Here is a 20,111-nt window from a genome sequence, read left to right as displayed (position 1 = left end):
GGGTCTGGGGGGGGGAGAGAGAGGGGGGGGTCTGGGGGGGGGAAGAGAGAGAGGGGGGGTCTTGGGGGGGGGGGGGAAGAGAGAGAGGGGGTCTTGTGGATGGGGGGAGGGAGAGAGTGAGGGTCTTGTGGATGGGGGGAGGGAGAGAGTGAGGGTCTTGTGGATGGGGGGAGGGAGAGAGAGAGGGTTTGGTGGGTGGGGGGAGGGAGAGAGGGTCTGGTGGGTGGGGGGAGGGAGGGAGAGAGAGAGGATCTGGTGGGTGGGGTTGGAGAGAGAGAGAGGATCTGGTGGGTGGGGGGGTGGAGAGAGAGAGATGGTCTGGTGGGTGGGGGGGGAGAGAGAGAGGGTCTGGTGGGGGGGGGGAAGAGAGGGTCTGGTGGGGGGGGGGAAGAGAGGGTCTGGTGGGGGGGGGGAAGAGAGGGTCTGGGGGGGGGAAGAGAGCGTCTGGTGGGGGTGGGGGGAAGAGATGGTCTGGTTGGTGGGGGGGGGGAAGAGAGGGTCTGGTTGGTGGTGGGGGGGGGGGGAAAGAGAGGGTCTGGTGGGGGCGGTTGGAAGAGAGGGTCTGGTGGGGGGGGGGAAGAGAGGGTCTGGTGGGGGGGGGGAGAAGAGAGGGACTTGTTGGGGGGGGAGAAGAGAGGGTCTGGTGGGGGGGGGGGGAAGAGAGGGTCTGGTGGGGGGGGAGGAGAGAGAGGGGGTCTGGTGGGGGGGGGGGAAGAGAGAGAGGGTCTTGTGGGGGGGGGAAGAGAGAGAGGGTCTGGTTGGGGGGGGGAAGAGAGGGTCTGGGGGGGGAAGAGAGGGTCTGGTGGGGGGGGGGGAAGAGAGGGTCTGGTTGGTGGGGGGGGGGAAGAGAGGGTCTGGTTGGTGGTGGGGGGGGGGAAGAGAGGGTCTGGTTGGTGGTGGGGGGGGGGAAGAGAGGGTCTGGTGGGGGCGGTGGGAAGAGAGGGTCTGGTGGGGGGGGGGGAGAAGAGAGGGTCTTGTTGGGGGGGGGGAGAAGAGAGGGTCTGGTTGGGGGGGGGGGAGAAGAGAGGGTCTGGTGGGGGGGGAAGAGAGAGAGGGTCTTGTGGGGGGGGGAAGAGAGAGAGGGTCTGGTTGGGGGGTGGGGAAGAGAGAGAGGGTCTTGTGGGGGGGGGGGGGAAGAGAGAGAGGGTCTGGTTGGGGGGGGGGGGAAGAGAGAGAGGGTCTGGTGGGTGGGGGGAGAGAGAGAGGGTCTGGTGGGTGGGGGGAGAGAGAGAGGGAGAGAGGGTCTGGTGGGTGGGGGGGAGAGAGAGAGAGAGAGAGAGAGAGAGAGTCTGGTGGGTGAGGGGGAGAGAGGGAGAGGGTCTGGTGGGTGGGGGGGAGAGAGGGAGAGGGTCTGGTGGGTGGGGGGGAAAGAGAGAAGATCTTGGGGGAGAGGGGGAACAAGGCCCGGGTGAAAAGGGAGGGAGCCCAGGGCAGGGAGCGGGAGTGAAAGGCCCGGGGCCCAGTACTGGGGAGAGGAGGGGCCGGGGGGAGCGGAAGGTCCGGACACTGCCACCACCTGGTCAGCAGTGAATAATCTCACATTGTGCTGTGTTTTGATGTTTGCAGGCCTGTATCTTTCAAGAGTTCAAGGTGCGGGAGGAATCGGTGATGTTCCTCATAAACCTCACAGTGCTCCTGGACTGTCTCACCATATTCGGCTCCAGCTCGCTGCCAGGTAAACGCATGCTGACCATTTCACCTTCCATGAACTTTGCCCTGGAGGGCTGACCTGTGACTCGCTGACCCCTGTCCTTGCCCTACAGGAGTGACTCCGGCCCTGAGGATGTGTTACCGGGGATACGGCCACCCGCTCACACTGTTCCTGGAGGAGAGTGGGGTGGTGACTGTTTGTAAAATCCAGACACAAGAACCAGAGGAAACTCTCGATTTTGACTTTTGCAGCACAAATGTTTTGAATAAAATTATTCTGCAGTCGGAGAGCCTGCGAGAGGCATTTGCTGAGCTGGATATGAGCAGTGAGGTGCTGCAGATCACAGTCTCTCCAAACAAACCATATTTCAGGTACTGAGGTAACTGGCAATCTAACAGGTGTTAACATAGGACCAGAAAAGAGTTTTGCAATCTGCTCCCAACACATTTTCTTCAACTTCCTGACATTATGCATAGGAGCAGGAGCAGGCCATTCAGCCCCTCAAGCCTGATCTGCCATCTACAGCAACGCCAAACACATTGTCTCATAACTCACGAGACAAACTCTTAAAAAGGAGAGATGGATAGAGGGGGAGGAGAGGTGGAAAGGGAGCTTATAAGCTCATCCACTTTCTCTGCATCAAAGCTGGACTCGATCTCCCAGTGTCTGTGAATCACGTATCCTCCGCAACCTGCGGCTGAGAGTGGGAGCTGGAGAGACCGAGGCTAGGCAGGGCCCGGCACCGGGGGACAGGCAGGGAGCAAGAGAGGGAAGTGAAACTGAAATCGAGCCTGCCCGCCACTCCGACATACTAGAAACATAGAAAATAGGTGCAGTAGACCTTCGAGCCTGCACCACCATTCAATAAGATCATGGCTGATCATTCACCTCAGTACCCTCTTGAATATATTCAACAAACTGGCGTCAACGACTCTGCGGCAGGGAATTCCACAGGTTAACAACTCTTGAGTGAAGAAGTTTCTCCTCATCTCAGTTTTAAATGGCTTACCCCTTATCCTTAGACTGTGTCCCCTGGTTCTGGACTTCCCCAACATCGGGAACATTCTTCCTGTATCTAATCCCATCAGAATTTTATGTTTCTATGAGGTCCCCTCATCCTTCTAAACTCCAGTGAATAAAGGCCCAGTCGATCCAGTCTCTCCTCATATGTCAGTCCAACCATCCCGGGAATCAGTCTGGTGAGCCTTCGCTGCACTCCCTCAATAGCAAGAATGTCCTTCCTTAGATTAGGAGGATGGTATATATTTCAATGCAAGGAGTATAGGGAATAAGGCAGATGTGCTGAGAGCACACGTTGAAACTTGGGAGTATGATATAGCTATTACAGAGACATGGCTAAAAGAGGGACAGGTATGGCAGCTCAACATTCCTGGTTACAGGATTTTCAGACGGGATAGAGAGGGGTAAAAAGGGAGGGGGGGCCGGGTCGGGGTATTGATTTAAAGAAACACAGCTGTGAGGAGGGATGATATCTTCGAGGGATCATCAAACAAGACCATATGGATTCGAACTGAACAACAAAAAAGGGGCGATCACAATGCTGGGAGTATACTCGACTCCTCAAACAGTGAGAGGGAGATAGAAGAACAAATAGGTAGGCAAATTTCTGAGCAGTGCAAAAACTATAGGGCAGTAATAGCGGATTTCAACTACCCTTTTATTAACTGGGATAAAATTAGTGTGAAGGGTATACAGGTCGCGGACTTTCTAAAATGCATTCAGGAGAACATTTTTAGCCAGTAAGCCCAACACGGGAGGGGGCTGTTCTGGATTTAGTTTTGGGGAATGAAGCTGGGCAGGTGGAAGGGGCATCAGTGGGAGAGCATTTAGGTGCTAGTGATCATAATTCAGTTATATTTAAGGCAGTTATGGGAAAGGACAAGGCTAGACCAGCAATAAAACATAAACTGGCGACATTTTTTTTTGCTAAGCTGAGGGGTAATATAGCCATCGAGAACTGGAAACAGCTACTTGAAGGTAAATAAGTGTCAGAGCAGTGGGATGCATTCAAGGAGGAGATCCGGAAGGTTCAGACCAAATATGTGCCCTTAAAGAAAAAGGGTGAGACTAAAATCTAGAGCTCCCTGGATGTCTAGGGACACACAGGGTAGGATAAAGAAAAAAATGGAGGCTTATGACCGATACCGTGGGCTAAATACTGCAGAATCTCAAAGTGCAGGGGTGAAATTAAAAAAGATTCTAGGAAAGCAAAGAGAGAGCATGAAAAATTCTTAGTAAGCAAAATCCAAAGATGTTTTCCAAATATATTAAGAGCAAGAGGATAACTAAAGAAAGGGTAGGACCTATTAGAGACCATGAGGGTAATCTGTGTGTGGAGGTGGGAGATATGGGTATGGTTCTGAATGAATACTTTGTGTCTGTTTTCGCAAAAGAGAGGGGCGATGCAGACACTGCTATCGGGGGGAAAGGAGTGTGAAATATTAGATGAAATAAACATAGTGAGAGGAGGTATTAAGGGGTTTAGCAGCTTTGAAAGTGGATACGTCCCAAGTCCCGGATGAAATGTATCCCAGGCTGTTCAGCAAAGCAAAAGAGAAAATAGCAGAGGCTCTGAACATCATTTTCCAATCCTCTGGCTTCAGGTGTGATGCTGGAGGACTGCTAATGTGGTACCTTTGTTTAAGAAGGGAGAAAGGGATAAGACTGAGTAATTACAGGCCAGTCAACCTAACCTCAATGGTGGGAAAATAATTGAAAAAAATCCTGAAGGACAGGATAAATCTTCATTTTAAAAGACATGGATTAATCAAGGACAGTCAGCACAGATTTGTTAAGGGAAGGTCGTGTCTGACTAACTTGATTGAATTTTTTGGGAAGGTAACAAGGAGGGTCGAGGGTAGTGTGTTTGATTTAATGTATATAGATTTTATCAAGGCTTTTGATAAGGTCCCACATGGCGGACTGGTCAGGAAAGTAAAAGTCCATGGAATCCAGGGCAAAGTGGCAAGTTGGATCTAAAATTGGCTCAAAGACAGGAAGCAGAGGGTAATGGTTGATGGGTGTTTTTGTGACTGGAAGGTTATTTCCAGTGTGGTTCTGCAGGGTTCGGCACTAGGTCCCTTGCTTTTTATGGTATACATCAATGATCTAGACTTGAATATAGGGGGTATGATTAAGAAGTTTGCAGTTGATAAAGTCAGCTGTGTGGTTGATAATGAAGAAAGCTGTAGACTGCAGGAAGATATCAATCAGGTGGGCAGAACAGTGACAAATGAAATTCAATCCGGAGAAGTGTGAGGTAATGCATTTGGGGAGGGCGAACAAGGAAATGGAATACACATTAAATGGTAGGATATTAAGAAGTGCAGAGAAATAAAGGGACCTTGGAATGCATGTCCACAGATCTCTGAAGGTAGCAAGCCAGGTAGAGAAGGTGGTTAAGAAGGCATATGGAATACTTGTCTTTATTCAACGAGGCATAGAATACAAGAGCAGGAGGGTTATGCTTGAACTGTATAAAACAATAGTTAGGCCACAGCTAGAGTACTGCGTGCAATTCTGGTCACCGCATTACAGGAAGGATGTGATTGCACTGGAGAGGGTGCAGAGGAGATTTACGAGGATGTTGCTGGGAGTGAAGAATCGTAGCTATGAGGACAGATTGAATAGGCTGGATTTATTTTCTTGGAACAGAGGAGGCTGAGGGGAGACCTCATTGAGGTGTATAAAATTATGAAGAGCCTAGATATAGTGGATGGAAAGGGCCTATTTCCCTTAGCAGAGTGGTCAACAACCAGGGGCATAAATTCAGAATAATTGGTAAAAGTTTTAGAGGGGATTTGAGGAAAAATGTATTCACCCAGAGGGTTGTGAGGGTCTGGAACTCACTGCCTGAAAGGGTGGTAGAGGCAGAAACCCTCACCACATTTTAAAAAGTACTTGGATGTGCCCACTTGAAGTGCCGTAACCTACAGGGCTACGGACCAAGAGCTGAAAAGCAGGATTAGGCTGAATAGCCTCTTGTTGGCCAGCAAGGACATGATGGGCCGAAATGGCCTCCTTCCGTGCTGTAAATTTCTATGACGTCCAGCTGCAGAAAGCCCAGCAGCAGCGGTTCGGACTCTGCCCCATGCTTTGCGTTAAAGTGGCGGTGGTGCTGCGGGCAAGTCGCTGCTTTCACCGGTCAATGTGCCCGGGCTGGGCTGAGTTTTATTGTAGTCCCAGACAGAGTTGCCCCATTAGAATGAAACAACCCGAGACTCCCTTCCCAAATTGCGGTGCGGAGCCAAGGGGTGTTCTTTGGGCCGCCCATTAACCCTACCCTGCCCGGAGGTAGCTCAATGGGCTCCGGTTTGGGGTGGGGCCACTTGCCCTAATTTTAAAATGGTACTTGCTCCCGCTGCCACCCCTTAGTTTTGGTGCCATGAACAGTTGATCCCCCTGCCATCCCCTAATCATCCACTTAGAGGCCGCTGCCATTTCTAAGATGTCGTTTCCCCACCAACTGCGCATTTGCAAATCGGCGTATTTATTTTTTTTAAATGTGAGATTTAGACGTTTCGGTACAGCAAATAATCAGGCCGCCAATTTAAAACTGAGATGAAGAGTAATTTCGTCTCTGAGGGTTGTAAATCTATGGAATTCTCTGCCCCAGGGAGCAGTGGAGACTGGGTCATTGAATATATTTAAGGCGGAGATAGACAGAATTTTGAGCGATAAGCGAGTAAAGGGTTAAGTGGAGCTGAGTCCATGATCAGATCAGCCATGATCTTATTGAATGGCGGAGCTGGCTGGATGGGCCAAACGGCCTCCTCCTGCACCTATTTCTTATGTTGTTATGTTCTTAAGAGGGGAGATCGGAGAGAAACTGCAGAAAGATGTGAGGTCAGGGCTAGGGCAGGAGGCTTGCTTAGAGGAAGTTTGGCCTGGTGGGCTAGAGGAAGGATGGTCGCAATCTTAGAGACAAAGAAGTCCATGAGCACTTCACACTTATTGTCAGAGGTGAGGGTGGAGACTGGGGAGAGGGGTTTAAAAAGGCGGTTTGCAGTGGAGAATAGAAGCTAGGGTTTATCTTTACATTCCAGAATGATTCTGGAATAGTCAGTGATTTTGGCAGAGGAGAGCAGGACCCGATAGTGGTTTAGTCCAGCCATATCTTGCGGTGAATGGCTAAACCTGTTGTCCACCATATCCGTTCAAGTCTGCGTCCCTTGGATTTAAGGGAGCGAAGATCAGAGCTGGACCAGGGGGAACGGCCAGGGCGAGAGAGAGTAATTGTTTTATTCTTACTAGGGAGAGAATAAGGGACTAGGGCATCAAAGGTGGTGGTGAGGATGTGGTTGAGCAGATCGGTAGCTGCAGAAATGTCATGGTGAATGGAGGTCCAAAGGCTGGACAGTCAGGAGTTCATAAGTGTAGTTGTAAGAGAGTCGGGAGAGTTTTTTCCAGGGATGGACACAGAAGGAGGTGATGGGGTTGGTAGGGGGATGTGGGTGAAGAGCGATAAGTGGAAGTGGTCAGAGATGGCCTTATCTGCGATTAACGCAATGGGAGTAGCGAGGCCACGAGAGATGGCATGGTTGAGGGGCTGGCCTGAATATATAGAGGGAGAGAATAAGGGAGGATCGGAGGCTAGTAAACTCCAGAAGAGAGAGAGCATGATGAATTGAGATGGAGGTTGAAATCACTGAAGAAGAGGTCATTTGGTGCAGAGGGAGGAAAAAAAGTGAAGAAATATCGGTAATAACATTTTTATGATGCTTGGGTGGGCGGTAGAGAACGAGAATTTTGAATGAGGTGAGGGGTGATTCCACATGAGGTGAATAGGGTGAGATGCTCAAAGGAGGAGAAAGTGCCGGAGGAGTCGGGGGACAGACTAAGGTGTGATTTGGTGATGAGCGCCACACCACCACCACAGCGGTCTGAGCGGGGCAAGTGGTGGAAGGTATAGCCAGGTGGAGAGGCTTCATTTAAGGGTAAGGCATCATCGCCCTTCAACCAGGTTTCCGTCGGGGCCATGTTGTCGATGCCATCATCCACGATAAGCTCATGGATGCGAAGGGCCTTGTTCACAAGCGAACGGATGTTCTAGAGGGAGACGCGGAGAGGATTGGTAATGGATGCCCCACTGCCTGCGTCCACAGGGTCAGAGCTGGGGAGACAGTTGGTGAGTTGGACTGGGAGGAGATTGGTAAGGTTAGCCCCCAGTGGGTGCGCTGGGTGGGAAGGTCGGCGAGACAGTAGGATGGGACATTTGGGGTTGCTGCTCATGAGGCAGCAACGAGCGCCTCAGTGGCCCTTCGTAGGATGCCAAGAGAGGCACAGAGGGAAGCCTGTAGGCTTATCTAGGAGTGAGTCAAGTTGGGACGGTTGAAGAGTAATGAAGGGTTAGGGTAGGGATTTGGGAGGACCGAGTATCAGAGAGGAGAGATGAAAGGAGGCAGGTTGACAGCGGAGAAAGGTCAGGGAGGGATAAAGAGAAAAGGAAAGTGGGGTGGGGAGTGGAACCGTATTGAATGGCTCAGGTCCGGAGTGGGAGCCAAAGTGAGCACGCGAATGGAAAGCTCAGGTTACATAGGCCTGTTTACATGTCCTACATAATCCCTGCGTGCTCGCAGCCATGTAGTCCCCTGGGAAAGGCACAAAACCAGAAAAAAAGCCTGTCGAATGGATTAAAAATGTGCTACACCCAGTACATTCAGTACCCGAATATTACGATAAAATGTTACAATATATATAATTTGTCAGCTGACTGCCTACCTCCTAACTAATTCCCTACCCATGTCAGTAGGGTAAAGCTGTTCTCATTTCAGATGTTTCATCCATTCTGCTGTTATTCGGTAACCGCTAATGAACAGCGTTTCTTTTTCAGATTATCTACTTTTGGCAATGCTGGGAGCGCACACTGTGACTATCCTAAAGACTCGGATATGATTGAGGCATTCCATTGCAGCCAGGCCCAAAGCAATAGGTGAGGTGGCACAGTGACTACTGTGTGTTACTGCAGTGATGCCATTGTATGGTAGCGTGAAGCGATTCAAAAAATAATCATCTTCTCTTCTGATCAGGTATAAAATCTCATTACTGAAGCCATCTACTAAAGCCTTGGCTCTGTCCTCTAAAGTCTCGCTCCGCACAGATAACCGGGGATTTCTCTCCTTGCAGTACATGATCCGGAATGAAGATGGGCAGATCTGCTTTGTAGAATATTATTGCTGTCCTGATGAAGAGGTGGGGGAATGAGAGTCAGAATCAGCAGGCACTTGCATCCACATATGGCACAGAGACGCTAACTATCTTTGAAGAGGCTGCAGAGTTTAAAGTCAGAAGTTTTATGCAGCCCGAATTTGGTCCTTCAGCAGTTTCCTGATTTTTGCTTATTAAGGTGAGGCTGCCGACAGAGGGCGTTGTGTGCTGGCGATTTGGTGAATGTGTCCAATGCTTTTGAAATGTAAAGACGGGACTGTTTTTTTTGCCGCTGGTAGAGCTGTGGATTCTTTTGTATCGTGAAATGGTAAAGCCGAGTTATAATTCTCTGGTGGGGCGGGCGGCAGTCAGCATTCCTCGGGCGCACACAGAAAGAATGTGAGACTTTAGGCTACTTATTTGTCTTCTGGTGGCTGGGCACCGATGGCAGTGGCTGGACACCGATGGCAACGCCCAGTAAGCAGGCTGCAGAAGGTGCGTAGCCCAACAACGGAGCAGTGAAGGGGCGGGGAAATCGCTGTGTGTCCTCATTGGGCGGGACCTGCTTCGTTTCCTTTTCTCGGGGACTTGCAGCTTGAAGTTAATTTGCCAATTCCCTCCGTCAGTTTACAAATGTGTCTTGGAGTATGCTGACATTCGATGTAATGGAAACCATGCCCTCTTGCCTGCCATAACAATGCCGAGATTCTAAAAGTTTTTTTTTACATCATTGCATGCAGGTTTTATTGGGATTTAAGAAGTGAATTTGATACATACATTGAACTATTTGTAATCTGCACCATCCCATTCCAACACTGTACACATAGAATCATACAGCACAAATGGAGGCCATTCGAGCCTGCGCGGCTCTTTGAAAGAGCTGTCCAATTAATCCCACTCCCCCGCTCTTTCCCCGTAGCTCTGCAAATTTTTCCTTTAAGTATTTATCCAATTCCCTTTTGAAAGTTATTATTGAATTTGCTTCCGACACCCTTTCAGCAGTGCATTCCAGATCATCACGACTCATTGCGTAATTTTTTCCCCCTTCCTTTCGCCTCTGGTTTAAACCTCTTTAGCAATCTACATATGATTCTGCCCAGTAGAAATTTATGCTGAGTGTAATGTTAAATATTTGGGCCTGTTTGTTTCTTGAATCTATGTATATTTTGCCAAAATATCTACATGGTGTATTAAAAGCTTTGAGTCTTCCTGTTTGTGCCACACTTAGTTTGTGTATCACATTTATCTTCCTTGCTACTTCTGGGTCTCATTCTGTGGTGTAAGGTTTCCATTATCATTTGTCACCTGACTGATCCGCCCAGCCACCAGAGCACCGAGTCCCAGGTTTTATGGGGATGCAAGCGTGGGTGCATACAGCTGTTTCATCGTTGTTGCTTCCCTCCCAATGTGACTCCAGACACACACATGTGCGAGCAATGCTCGTGTTAAGTTAAGTTTGGAGAGTTTTGTGCAATGCAACTTGTTCGTCTTTTATTGTCAATAAATTTTGTTACATTTTTTACATTACTTCCGTGTCATGTGGTTTGTACTTGGACTGGGGTAAGGCACTTCAGCTGGGGGAGGTATGTACTTGGACTGAGGTAAGGCACTTCGGCTGGGGGAGGCGTGCACTTGGACTGGGATAAGGCAGTTCAGCTGGAGGAGGGATGCATGGATTGGGGTAAGGCACTTTGGCTGGGGAAGGAATGTACTTGGACTGGGGTAAGGCACTTCGGCTGGGGGAGGCATGTATGTTGGACTGGGTGTGGTAAGGCACTTCAGCTGGGAGAAGCATGCACTTGGACTGGGGTACGGGACTTCGGCTGGCCCTTGATATCTTTTGGGGAGCTCTGTCCTCTTGTCGCTTCAGGAAGTCAAAGTGGATCGAGTTACAATTTGCAAAGTCAGTGAGACTTTGGGATGGGCAGATCTAGTGACATATTCCTGTGAAACTTCAGGGTGTGGTTTAGCCTCCAAGGGGACTATTATGTATGGAGAAAGAGTCAGACTGAACACTGAGCTTAAAGTAAAGTGTGACCTTGGTCTTTTATTGCAGGTCTCCAGAGTGCCTCTCCAACCTGTGAGGCCTCCTTAAACACCTGTTCTCCCAAGGGATTATGAGATTCCTTGAGACTCTAGGGGATGAGCCCTCTGGTGGCTGTAGAGAGTATATACAACTGTACATATATAACGACACTCTCTTTCTCTTGCTCCTCCCCCCCCAAGTCAGTAGTGTAACTATTTACAATGTGAGTCGATCTGGGGCCCTTCTTGTCCTGGTTGATTGTCTCGGTGTTAAAGCTGGTATTGGAGAATCAATTGTTGGGCCCTCGCTGGGTTGCTGTGCAGCTGGCCTTGCTTGCCTGCCTGGTGTGGTGGGTCCTGCTGGGCTGCTGTGGATGATGGGTTCTGCTTCGTGGCCAACCGTGGTGCTGGTTACCACTGGTGTGTGTGTGTTGGGGGGTCAAAGAAGGTAGGGTCCAAGGTGGGTTGCTCAGGATAGTCCGTGAATCTGAGTTTGATTTGGTCCAAGTGTTTCCGGTGAATGAGTCCATTTGAAAGTTTGACCCAAAACACCCTGCTCCCCTCTTTGGCCATGACAGTGCCGGAAAGCCACTTGGGACCTTGTCCATAATTCAATACAAATACAGGATCATTGATTTTAATTTCGCATGACACATTAGTTCATGGTATGTACTTTGTTGAAGCCGCCTGCTCTCTACCTGTTCATGTAGATCAGGGTGAACTAACGAGAGCCATGTTTTAAGTGCTCTTTTCATGAGCAGTTCAGCAGGTGGAATCCCAGTGAGCGAGTGGGGTCTCGTGCGGTAGCTGAGCGGGACTCTGGATAGGTGAGTCTGCAGTGAGCCTTCCGTTACCCTCTTCAAGCCCTGTTTGATGGTTTGCACTGCTCTCTCTGCCTGACCATTGGATGCTGGTTTAAACGGGGCAGATGTGACATGTTTGATCCCGTTGCAGGTCATGAATTCTTTGAACTCAGCACTGGTAAAACATGGCCCGTTGTCGCTAACGAAGACATCGGGTAGGCAGTGTGTGTGAAACATGGCTCGCAGGCTTTCAGTAGTGGCAGAGGACTTGCTAGCCGACATTATATCACATTCAATCCACTTGGAGTACGCATCCACAACGACAAGGAACATTTTACCCAAGAATGGGCCTGCATAGTCGACATGTACCCTAGACCACAGTTTTGGAGGGCCAAGACCATAAACTTAGTGGCGCCTCCCTGGGTGTATTGCTTAACTGCGAGCATGTATTATAATCTGTGCACGCAGGACTCTGATAAGTCCGCATCAATACCGAGCCACCACACGTGGGATCTGGCTATTGCTTTCATCATTACGATGCCTGGGTGGGTACTGTGGGGGTCACTGATGAAGCTGTCTCTGCCCATCTTGGGAAACATTACACGATTTCCCCACAGAAGGCAGTCTGCCTGTATAAACATTTCATCTTTGCGCCGCTGGAACAGCTTTATCTCTTCCTGCATTGCTACAGGGACACTGGACCAGCTCCCGTGAAGCACACAGTTTTTGACTAGGGACAATAAGGCATCCTGGCTCGTCCAGGTTTTGATCTGCTGGGCAGTGACGGGTGATTGCTCACTCTCAAATGCTTCCATAACCATGACTACATCTGCGGGCTGTGCCATTTCCACCCCTATGGTGGGCAATGGCAGTCTGCTGAGAGCATCGGCACAGTTTTCTGTGGCGGATGGCGTAGTTGTATGCAGAAAACATGACCGCCCATCTCTGGATGCGGGCTGATACATTGGTATTTATCCCTTTACTCTCGGAAAACAGGGATATGAATGGCTTATGGTTAGTTTCCAATTTGAATTTTAGCCCAAACAGATACTGATGCATTTTCTTTACCCCATAGACACACGCTAACGCTTCTTTTTCAATCATGCTGTAGGCTCTCTCAGCCTTAGACAGATTCCTGGATGCGTAAGCAAGCATTTGCAGTTTCCCAAAATCATTAGCTTGTTGCAATACACACCCAATGCCATATACGACGCATCACATGCTAGCACCAAACGCTTACATGGATCATACAACGCAAGCAATTTGTTTGAGCATAACAATTTTCTAGCTTTTACAAAGGCATTTTCTTGGCTTTTCCCCTGTGCCCATTTGTTCCCTTTTCGTAGTAAGACATGTAGTGGTTCTAACAGTGTGCTGAGTGCTGAGACCTGGTAAGAAGTTACCAAAGTAGTTCAGGAGTCCGAGAAACGACAGCAGCTCCGTCATGTTCTGTGGCCTTGGTGCATTCTCGATTGCCTCCGTCTTCGAATTGGTGGACCAGATGCCATCTGCCATAATCCTCCTTCTCAAGAACTCCACTTCAGGCGCCAAGAAAACGCACTTCGAGCGTTTTAACCTGAGCCCTACGCGGTCGAGTCGACAAAGAACCTCCTCCAGGTTCTGCAGATGCTCGACTGTATCCCGACCTGTGACCAAGATGTCATCCTGGAAGACCACGGTGTGCGGGACCGACTTCAGTAAGCTTTCCATGTTTCTCTGGAATATCGCTGCAGCTGATCGAATTCCAAACGGGCATCTGTTATAAATAAAAAGACCTTTGTGCATGTTGATGCAGGTGAAGCCCTTCGATGATTCCTCCAGTTCCTGCGTCATGTAGGCTGAAGTCAGATCCAGCTTCGTGAACGTCTTTCCTCCCGCCAGCGTTGCAAAGAGGTCATCGGCCTTTGGTAGTGGGTATGGGTCCTGCAGGGAGAAATGAATGATAGTTACTTTGTAATCGCCACAGATTCTGACGGTGCCCTCTCCCTTGAGGACTGGGACAATAGGACTGGCCCACTCATTGAACTCAATCGGTGAAATGATGCCCTCTCTTTACAGCCGGGCTAGCTTGATCTCTACCCTTTCATCATGTACAGTACTGCTCTCGCCTTGTGATGGTTGGGTCGCGCCCCAGGAATTAGGTGGATCTGCACTTTTGCTCCTTGGAATTTCCCAATGCCTGGTTCGAACAACGAAGGAAATTTGTTTAAGACTTGGGCACACAAAGTGTCGTCAGCGGGCGATAGCGCTCGGACGTCGTCCCAGTTCCAGCGTATCTTTCCCAACCAACTCCTGCCAAGCAGCGTGGGACCATCGCCCGGTACCACCCAGAGTGATAGCTTGTGCATCACTCCATCATAGGAGACCTTTACGGTAGCACTGCCGATTACGGGAATCAGTTCATTCGCATAAGTTCTTAATTTCGTGTGAACTGGGCTTAAGACTGGCCTTGAGGCATTGCTGCACCACAACCTTTCGAAAGTCTTTGCCCATGATGGACTGGCCCGTGCCCGTGTCCAGCTCCACTGACACCAGGAGTCCATTTAGTTCAACCTTAAGCATTATCGGAGGACATTTTGTGGTGAATGTGTGCACTCCATGTACCTCTGCCTCCTCGGTCTGAGGCTCTGGTTCGTCGTGATCCTCCGTAGATCTGTCCTCCTCTGCAACATGGTGCTTTGCAGGATTAACAGGATTTTCAGCTCGCCTGCACATATGTTGGAGGTGTCCCATTGTTCCACAACCCTTGCAAACATACCCCTTGAATCGGCATGAATGGAAACGATGATTACCCCCGCAGCGCCAACAAGATGTTAATGGCCTTGCATTGATCACATTTATCACTTGTGACCTGCTCTGTATGTTGCGATTTGAAAACAACATCACTTTGTTCATAGCACACAAGTGCTGCTACAAGTACTGAGAGATTTGCTTAGTATTGTCACTGGTGGCAATGAACGTCTGGGCTATCGCTATGGCCTTGCTCAAGGTTGGGGTCTCTACAGTCAAAAGTTTGCAAAGTATGGTTTCGTGGCCAATGCCAAGTATGAAAAAGTCTCTGAGCATGTGCTCCAAATGTCCTTCAAATTCGCAATGTCCTGCAAGGCGTCTTAGCATGGCAACATAACTCGCCACTTCCTGGCCTTCGGACCTTTTGTAGGTGTAGAACTGGTACCTTGCCATCAGAATGCTTTCCTTCGGATTCAAATGCTCTCGGACCAGTATGCAGAAATCATTATACGATTTCTCTGTGGGTTTCGCTGGAGTAAGCAGATTTTTCATGAGGCCATACGTTGGTGCCCCACAGACGATGAGGAGGATCGCTTTTTGTTTGACAGCATTCTCTCCTCCATCTAGCTCATTGGCTACAAAGATTGGTCGAGTTGCTCCACAAAAGTTTCCCAATCATCTCGCTCCGAGAATTTCTCCAGGATGCCCACTGTTCCCTGCATCTTTGGGTTCGCTATCTGTATCTCTTCACCAGTTGTTATTTATAGAGAAAGAGTCAGACTGAACACTGTGAGCTTAAAGTAAAGTGTGACCTTGGTCTTTTATTGCAGGTCTCCAGAATGCCTCTCCAACATGTGAGGCCTCCTTAAATACCTGTGCTCCCAAGGGATTATGGGTCCCTTGGGACTCCAAGGGATGAGCCCTCTGGTGGCTGTATAGAGTATATACAAGTATACATATATAACAGGGACCAATCAGAAATAAGGATTGTTAGCCATTTTGGCAGTACAAATAAGTGCATCCTTTTATGAAAGGGAAATCATGTTCAACAAATTTATTTGAGTTTTTAGTTATTAGAGGATGTAACTAGCAGGGTAGATAAAGATAAACCAGTGGATGTAATATATTTGGATTTCCAAAAGGCATTTGATAAGGTGTCACACAAAAGGCACACACACAAGATAAGGACTCATGGGATTGTGGGTAATGTATTAGCATGGATAGAGGATTGGTAACGGACAGAAAACAGAGAGTAAGGATAAACGGATTATTTTCAGGTTGGCAGTGGTATTGGGGTGCCGCAAGGATTGATGCTTGGGCCTTAGCTATTTACAATCTATAGTAATGACTTTTATGAAGGGACCGAGTGTAATGTATCCAAGTTTGCTGACGGTACAAAGCTAAGTGGAAAAGTAAGTTGTGAGGAGGACACAAAGTGCCTGCAAAGGGATATAGACAGGTTAAGCTAATCATGGAATCATAGACATTTAAGACACAGAATGAGGCCATTCGGCCCATTGTATTCGTGCTGGCTGACAAAGCGCTATCCAGCTATCCCACTTTCCAGCTCTTGGTTTGTAGCTCTGTAGGTTGCGGCACTTCAAAAGCATATCCAGTACTTTTTAAATGCGATGGGTGTTTCTGCCTCTACCACCCTTTCAGGCAGTGAGTTACAGACCCCCACCACCCTCTGGATGAAAATATTTCTCCTCAACTCCCCTCTAATCATTCTACCAATTACTTTAACTCTCTGCCCCCCTGGTTATTGACCTTTCTGCTGAGGTAAATAGGTCTTTCCTACCCACTCTATCTACGCCCCTCATAATTTTGTACACCTCAATAAGGTTTCCCCTCAGCCTCCTCTGTTCCTAAGAAAACAACCAAGCCTATCCAATCATTCTTCAAAGCTAAAATTCTCCAGTCCTGGCAACATTCTCGTAAATCTCCTCTGTACCCTCTATAGTACAATAATATCTCTCCTGTAATGTTGTGCCCAGATCTACATGCAGTATTCTAGCTGTGGCCTAACTAGTGTTTTATACAGTTCTAACATAACCTCCCCTGCTCTTGTATTCTATGCCTCGGCTAATAAAGGGAAATATCCTGTATGCTTTCTTAAACACCTTATCAGCTTGTCCTGCTGCCTTTTGGGATCTGTGGACATGCACTCCAAGGTTCCTCTACACTTCTCGGTATTCTACCATTTATTGTGTATTCTCTTTCCTTGTTAGTTGTCCCCAAATGCACTACCTCACCCTTCTCCAGATTGAATTCCATTTGCCACATTTCTGCCCACCTGACCAGTTCATTGATATCCTCCTGCAGTCTGCAGCTTTCTTCTTCACTCTCAACCACACAGCCAATTTTTGTATCATCTGGAAATGTCTTAAACATGCCCCCTACATTGAAGTCTATATCATTAATATATACCATAAAAAGCAAGAGACCTACTACTGAGCCCTGCAGATCCCCACTGGAAGCAACCTTCCTGTCACAAACACACCCATCGACCATTACCCTTTGCTTCCTGCCACTGAGCCAAATTTGGATCTAACTTGTCATTTCCCCTTGGATCCCATGTCTGCCATGTGGGATCTCGTCAAAAGCCTTGCTACAATCTATGTAGATGACATCAAATGTGATACCCTCATCATTGTGGGAGTGGACGTCCGTATTACCCGAATACCTCGCTAATTTGATTTTACACAGACTGTGAGATCAATGCAGGGTTAAAAGTTCAAGCAGCTTTCTGATGAGCAAAGGTTGGGAATTGGGTAAGGGATCAAAGGAGAGAATATCTCCACAGGAAAGAATATGCTGGAAGGTGTGAGAGTCATTCATAGAAACATAGAAAATACATGCAGGAGTAGGCCATTCACCCTTCGAGCCTGCACCACCATTCAATAAGATCATGGCTGATCATTACCTCAGTACCCCTTTCCTGCTTTCTCTCCATACCCATTGATCCCTTTAGCCATAAGGGCCATATCTAACTCCCTCTTGAATATATCCAACGAACTGGCATCAACAATTCTCTGCGGTAGGGAATTCCACAGGTTAACAACTCTCTGAATGAAGAAGTTTCTCCTCATCTCAGTCCTAAATTACTTATTGTAAGACTGTGTCCCCTGGTTCTGGACTTCCCCATGATCAGGAACATTCTTCCCACATCTAACCTGTCCAGTCCCGTCAGAATCTTATAAGTTTCTATGAGATCCCCTCTCATCCTTCTAAACTCCAGCCATATTCAATGTGTCAATTTGCTCACGTGTGTATTATAATAATAAAATGCATGGCAAGAGTCCATTGCAGCAATAAAGCAATATTAGAAAGGTTGAATGGCTGGCTGTTTAGTTTACAATGTCATTCTCTTAGCATTTGTATTACCTTTGATGTACCATGAATTATTGATCATATGCATGGACTGTAGAGATGAAAGACCCGAGTTGTTTAAGAAATGTAAGTGAACACTGTTTTAGGAGCTCATAGTAGAATCATGGTTGGTATATGTCTCAAAGGCAGCAGCATTCATTGGTTTTGTGAAGTGTGTGTCTCGGAGCTTTCATGCTGGTTTTTGTATAGTATGAAGTTTCAATAAAGACCTGACCCTGCCATTATTACAACTGAGTGTGTGTGTGTGTGTGTAATCTAACATTTAAAGCAACAAAACAAAAAAGAGCAAGAAAGCCGTCCAACAATAATCCCTCCTTGTTACCTCCTCAAAAAATCAATCAAGTTAGTTAGACATGACTGACCCTTTATAAATCCATGCTGACTCTCCTTGATTAATCTGTGCCTTTCTAAATGATAATTAATACGATTCCTCAGAATTTTTCCCAATTATTTGCCCACCACTGAGGTTAAGTGGACTGGCCTATAATTACTCGGTCTATCCTTTCTCCTTTTTAAAACAAAGTTACAATGTTAGCAGTTTTCCAGCACCACACCTGTAGCCAGAGAGAATTGGAAAATGATGGTCAGAGCCTCTGCTATTTCTTCCCTTGCTTCTCTTAACAGCCTGGGGTACGTTTCACCCAGGCCTGGTGATTTATCTAGTTGAGTGGGCAATAAGGTGGCAGATGGAGTATAATGTGGGGAAATGTGAGGTTATTCACTTTGGCAGGAATAGAAAAATTGAATATTTTTAAAATGGTGAGAAACTATTAAATATTGGTGAGAAACTATTAAATCTCAGAGATTTAGGTGTCTTCATACAGGAAACACAGAATTAGCATGCAGATACAGCAAGCAATTAGGAAGGAAATAGCAGATTGGTCTTTATTGCAAGGGAGTTAGAGTACAAAAGTAAGAAAGTTTTGCTACAATTGTGCAGTGCTTCGGTGAGGCCACACCTGGAGTACTGTGCACAGTTTTGGTCTCCTTAGCTGAAGAAGAATATACTTGCCTAAGAGGTTCACTAGATTGATTCCTGGGATGAGAGTGTTGTCCTAGGAGGAGAGATTGATTATATTGGGCCTAGACTCTCTGGAGTTTGGAATAGTGATCTCATTGAAACATATAAGATACTGAGGGGGATTGACAGGGTAGCTGCTGAGAGATTGTGTCCCCTGGCTGGAGAGTCTACAACTAGGGGCATAGTCTCAGGATAAGGGGCTGGCCATTTAAGACTGAGATGAGGAGGAATTTCTCCACTGAGGGTTGTGAATCTTTGGAATTCTCTACCCCTAAGGGCTGTGAATGCTGAGTCTTTGGGTATATTCAAGGCTGAGATAGATAGATTTTTGGACTCGGGGATCGGGCGGGAAAATGGAGTTGAGAACAAAGATCAGCCGTGATCTTATTGAATGGTGGAGCAGGCTCGAGGGGCTGTATGGCTTACTCCTGCTCCTAAATCTTATGTTCAGCAGCAAATGAAAAGACTGCAAGCAATTGTTTCCTCGAAAATTGAAAGCTTTAGCAGAAATTGCTTGTCCTGATGATGTTCTCGGAGTTTGCCAAAAGCCAAGATGGTTTTGATGGTTGTGCAGGATGCTTCTGTATGGACTTGTCTAGACGGGGTGCCTTTTCTATTCATTCATGGGATGTGGGTGTTGCTGGCATGAGCAGCATTTATTGCCCAACCCTAATTACCCCTGAGAGATTGCGGTGAGCTGCCTTGTTAAACTGCTGCAGTCCGTGAGGTGAAGTACTCCCACATGAAGGAACGGCGATATATTTCTATGTCAAGATGGTGTGTGACGTGGAGGGGAACTTGCAGATGGCAGTGTCCCCATGCGCCTACTGCCTTTATCCTACGAGATGGATGTTTGGGAGTTGATGTCGAAGAAGCTTTGTTGAATGGCTGCAGTGCATCTTGTAGATGGTACACACTGCAGCCACAGTATGCTGGTGGTGGAGGGAGTGTTTAAGGTTGTGGATGCGATGCCAATCAAGTGGGCTGCTTTGTCTTGGAACTCCTGCAGCGATGTTCTGGAGCTTGGATGTTTGACCTCCAACCACCACAACCATCACAACCATCTTCGTTTGTGCTTGGTATGACTCCAGAAAGGGTAGAATGTTCCCTTGATTCCTGAGTAGGTGAATCAATCCACTTCAAAAGTACTTCATTGGCTGCAAATCGCTTTGGGACATCCTGAGATCGCGGAAGGTGATAAAGAAATGCAACTTCTCCCCTTTCTTTATGACACCTCGGAGCTTAGATCAGCCATGATCTTATTGAATGGCGGAGCAGGCTCGTGGGGCCATATGGCCCACTCCTGCTCCTAATTCTGATG

The 20,111-nt window shown here is 47.9% G+C and overlaps 1 protein-coding gene across 1 annotated transcript in view; it reads left to right on the top strand.

The window, feature by feature from the left end:
* Positions 1-10,345, top strand: part of rad1 (RAD1 homolog (S. pombe)) — a 10,924-nt gene extending 579 nt beyond the window's left edge. The window contains exons 2-5 of the mRNA XM_070896868.1: positions 1,567-1,675; positions 1,764-2,022; positions 8,505-8,603; positions 8,701-10,345. Of these exons, the coding sequence (XP_070752969.1) occupies positions 1,567-1,675; positions 1,764-2,022; positions 8,505-8,603; positions 8,701-8,875 (642 nt within the window). The 3' untranslated portion in view covers positions 8,876-10,345. The remainder of the gene's footprint in view (positions 1-1,566; positions 1,676-1,763; positions 2,023-8,504; positions 8,604-8,700) is intronic.
* The last annotated feature ends 9,766 nt before the right edge of the window (positions 10,346-20,111 follow it).

The sequence above is a fragment of the Pristiophorus japonicus genome, chromosome 13 (genome assembly GCF_044704955.1).
Source record: "Pristiophorus japonicus isolate sPriJap1 chromosome 13, sPriJap1.hap1, whole genome shotgun sequence".
NCBI classification, from domain to species: Eukaryota; Metazoa; Chordata; class Chondrichthyes; family Pristiophoridae; genus Pristiophorus; species Pristiophorus japonicus.
The sequence above is the reverse complement of the archived record's forward strand: the minus strand, read 5'-3'. Positions and strand labels throughout refer to the sequence as shown.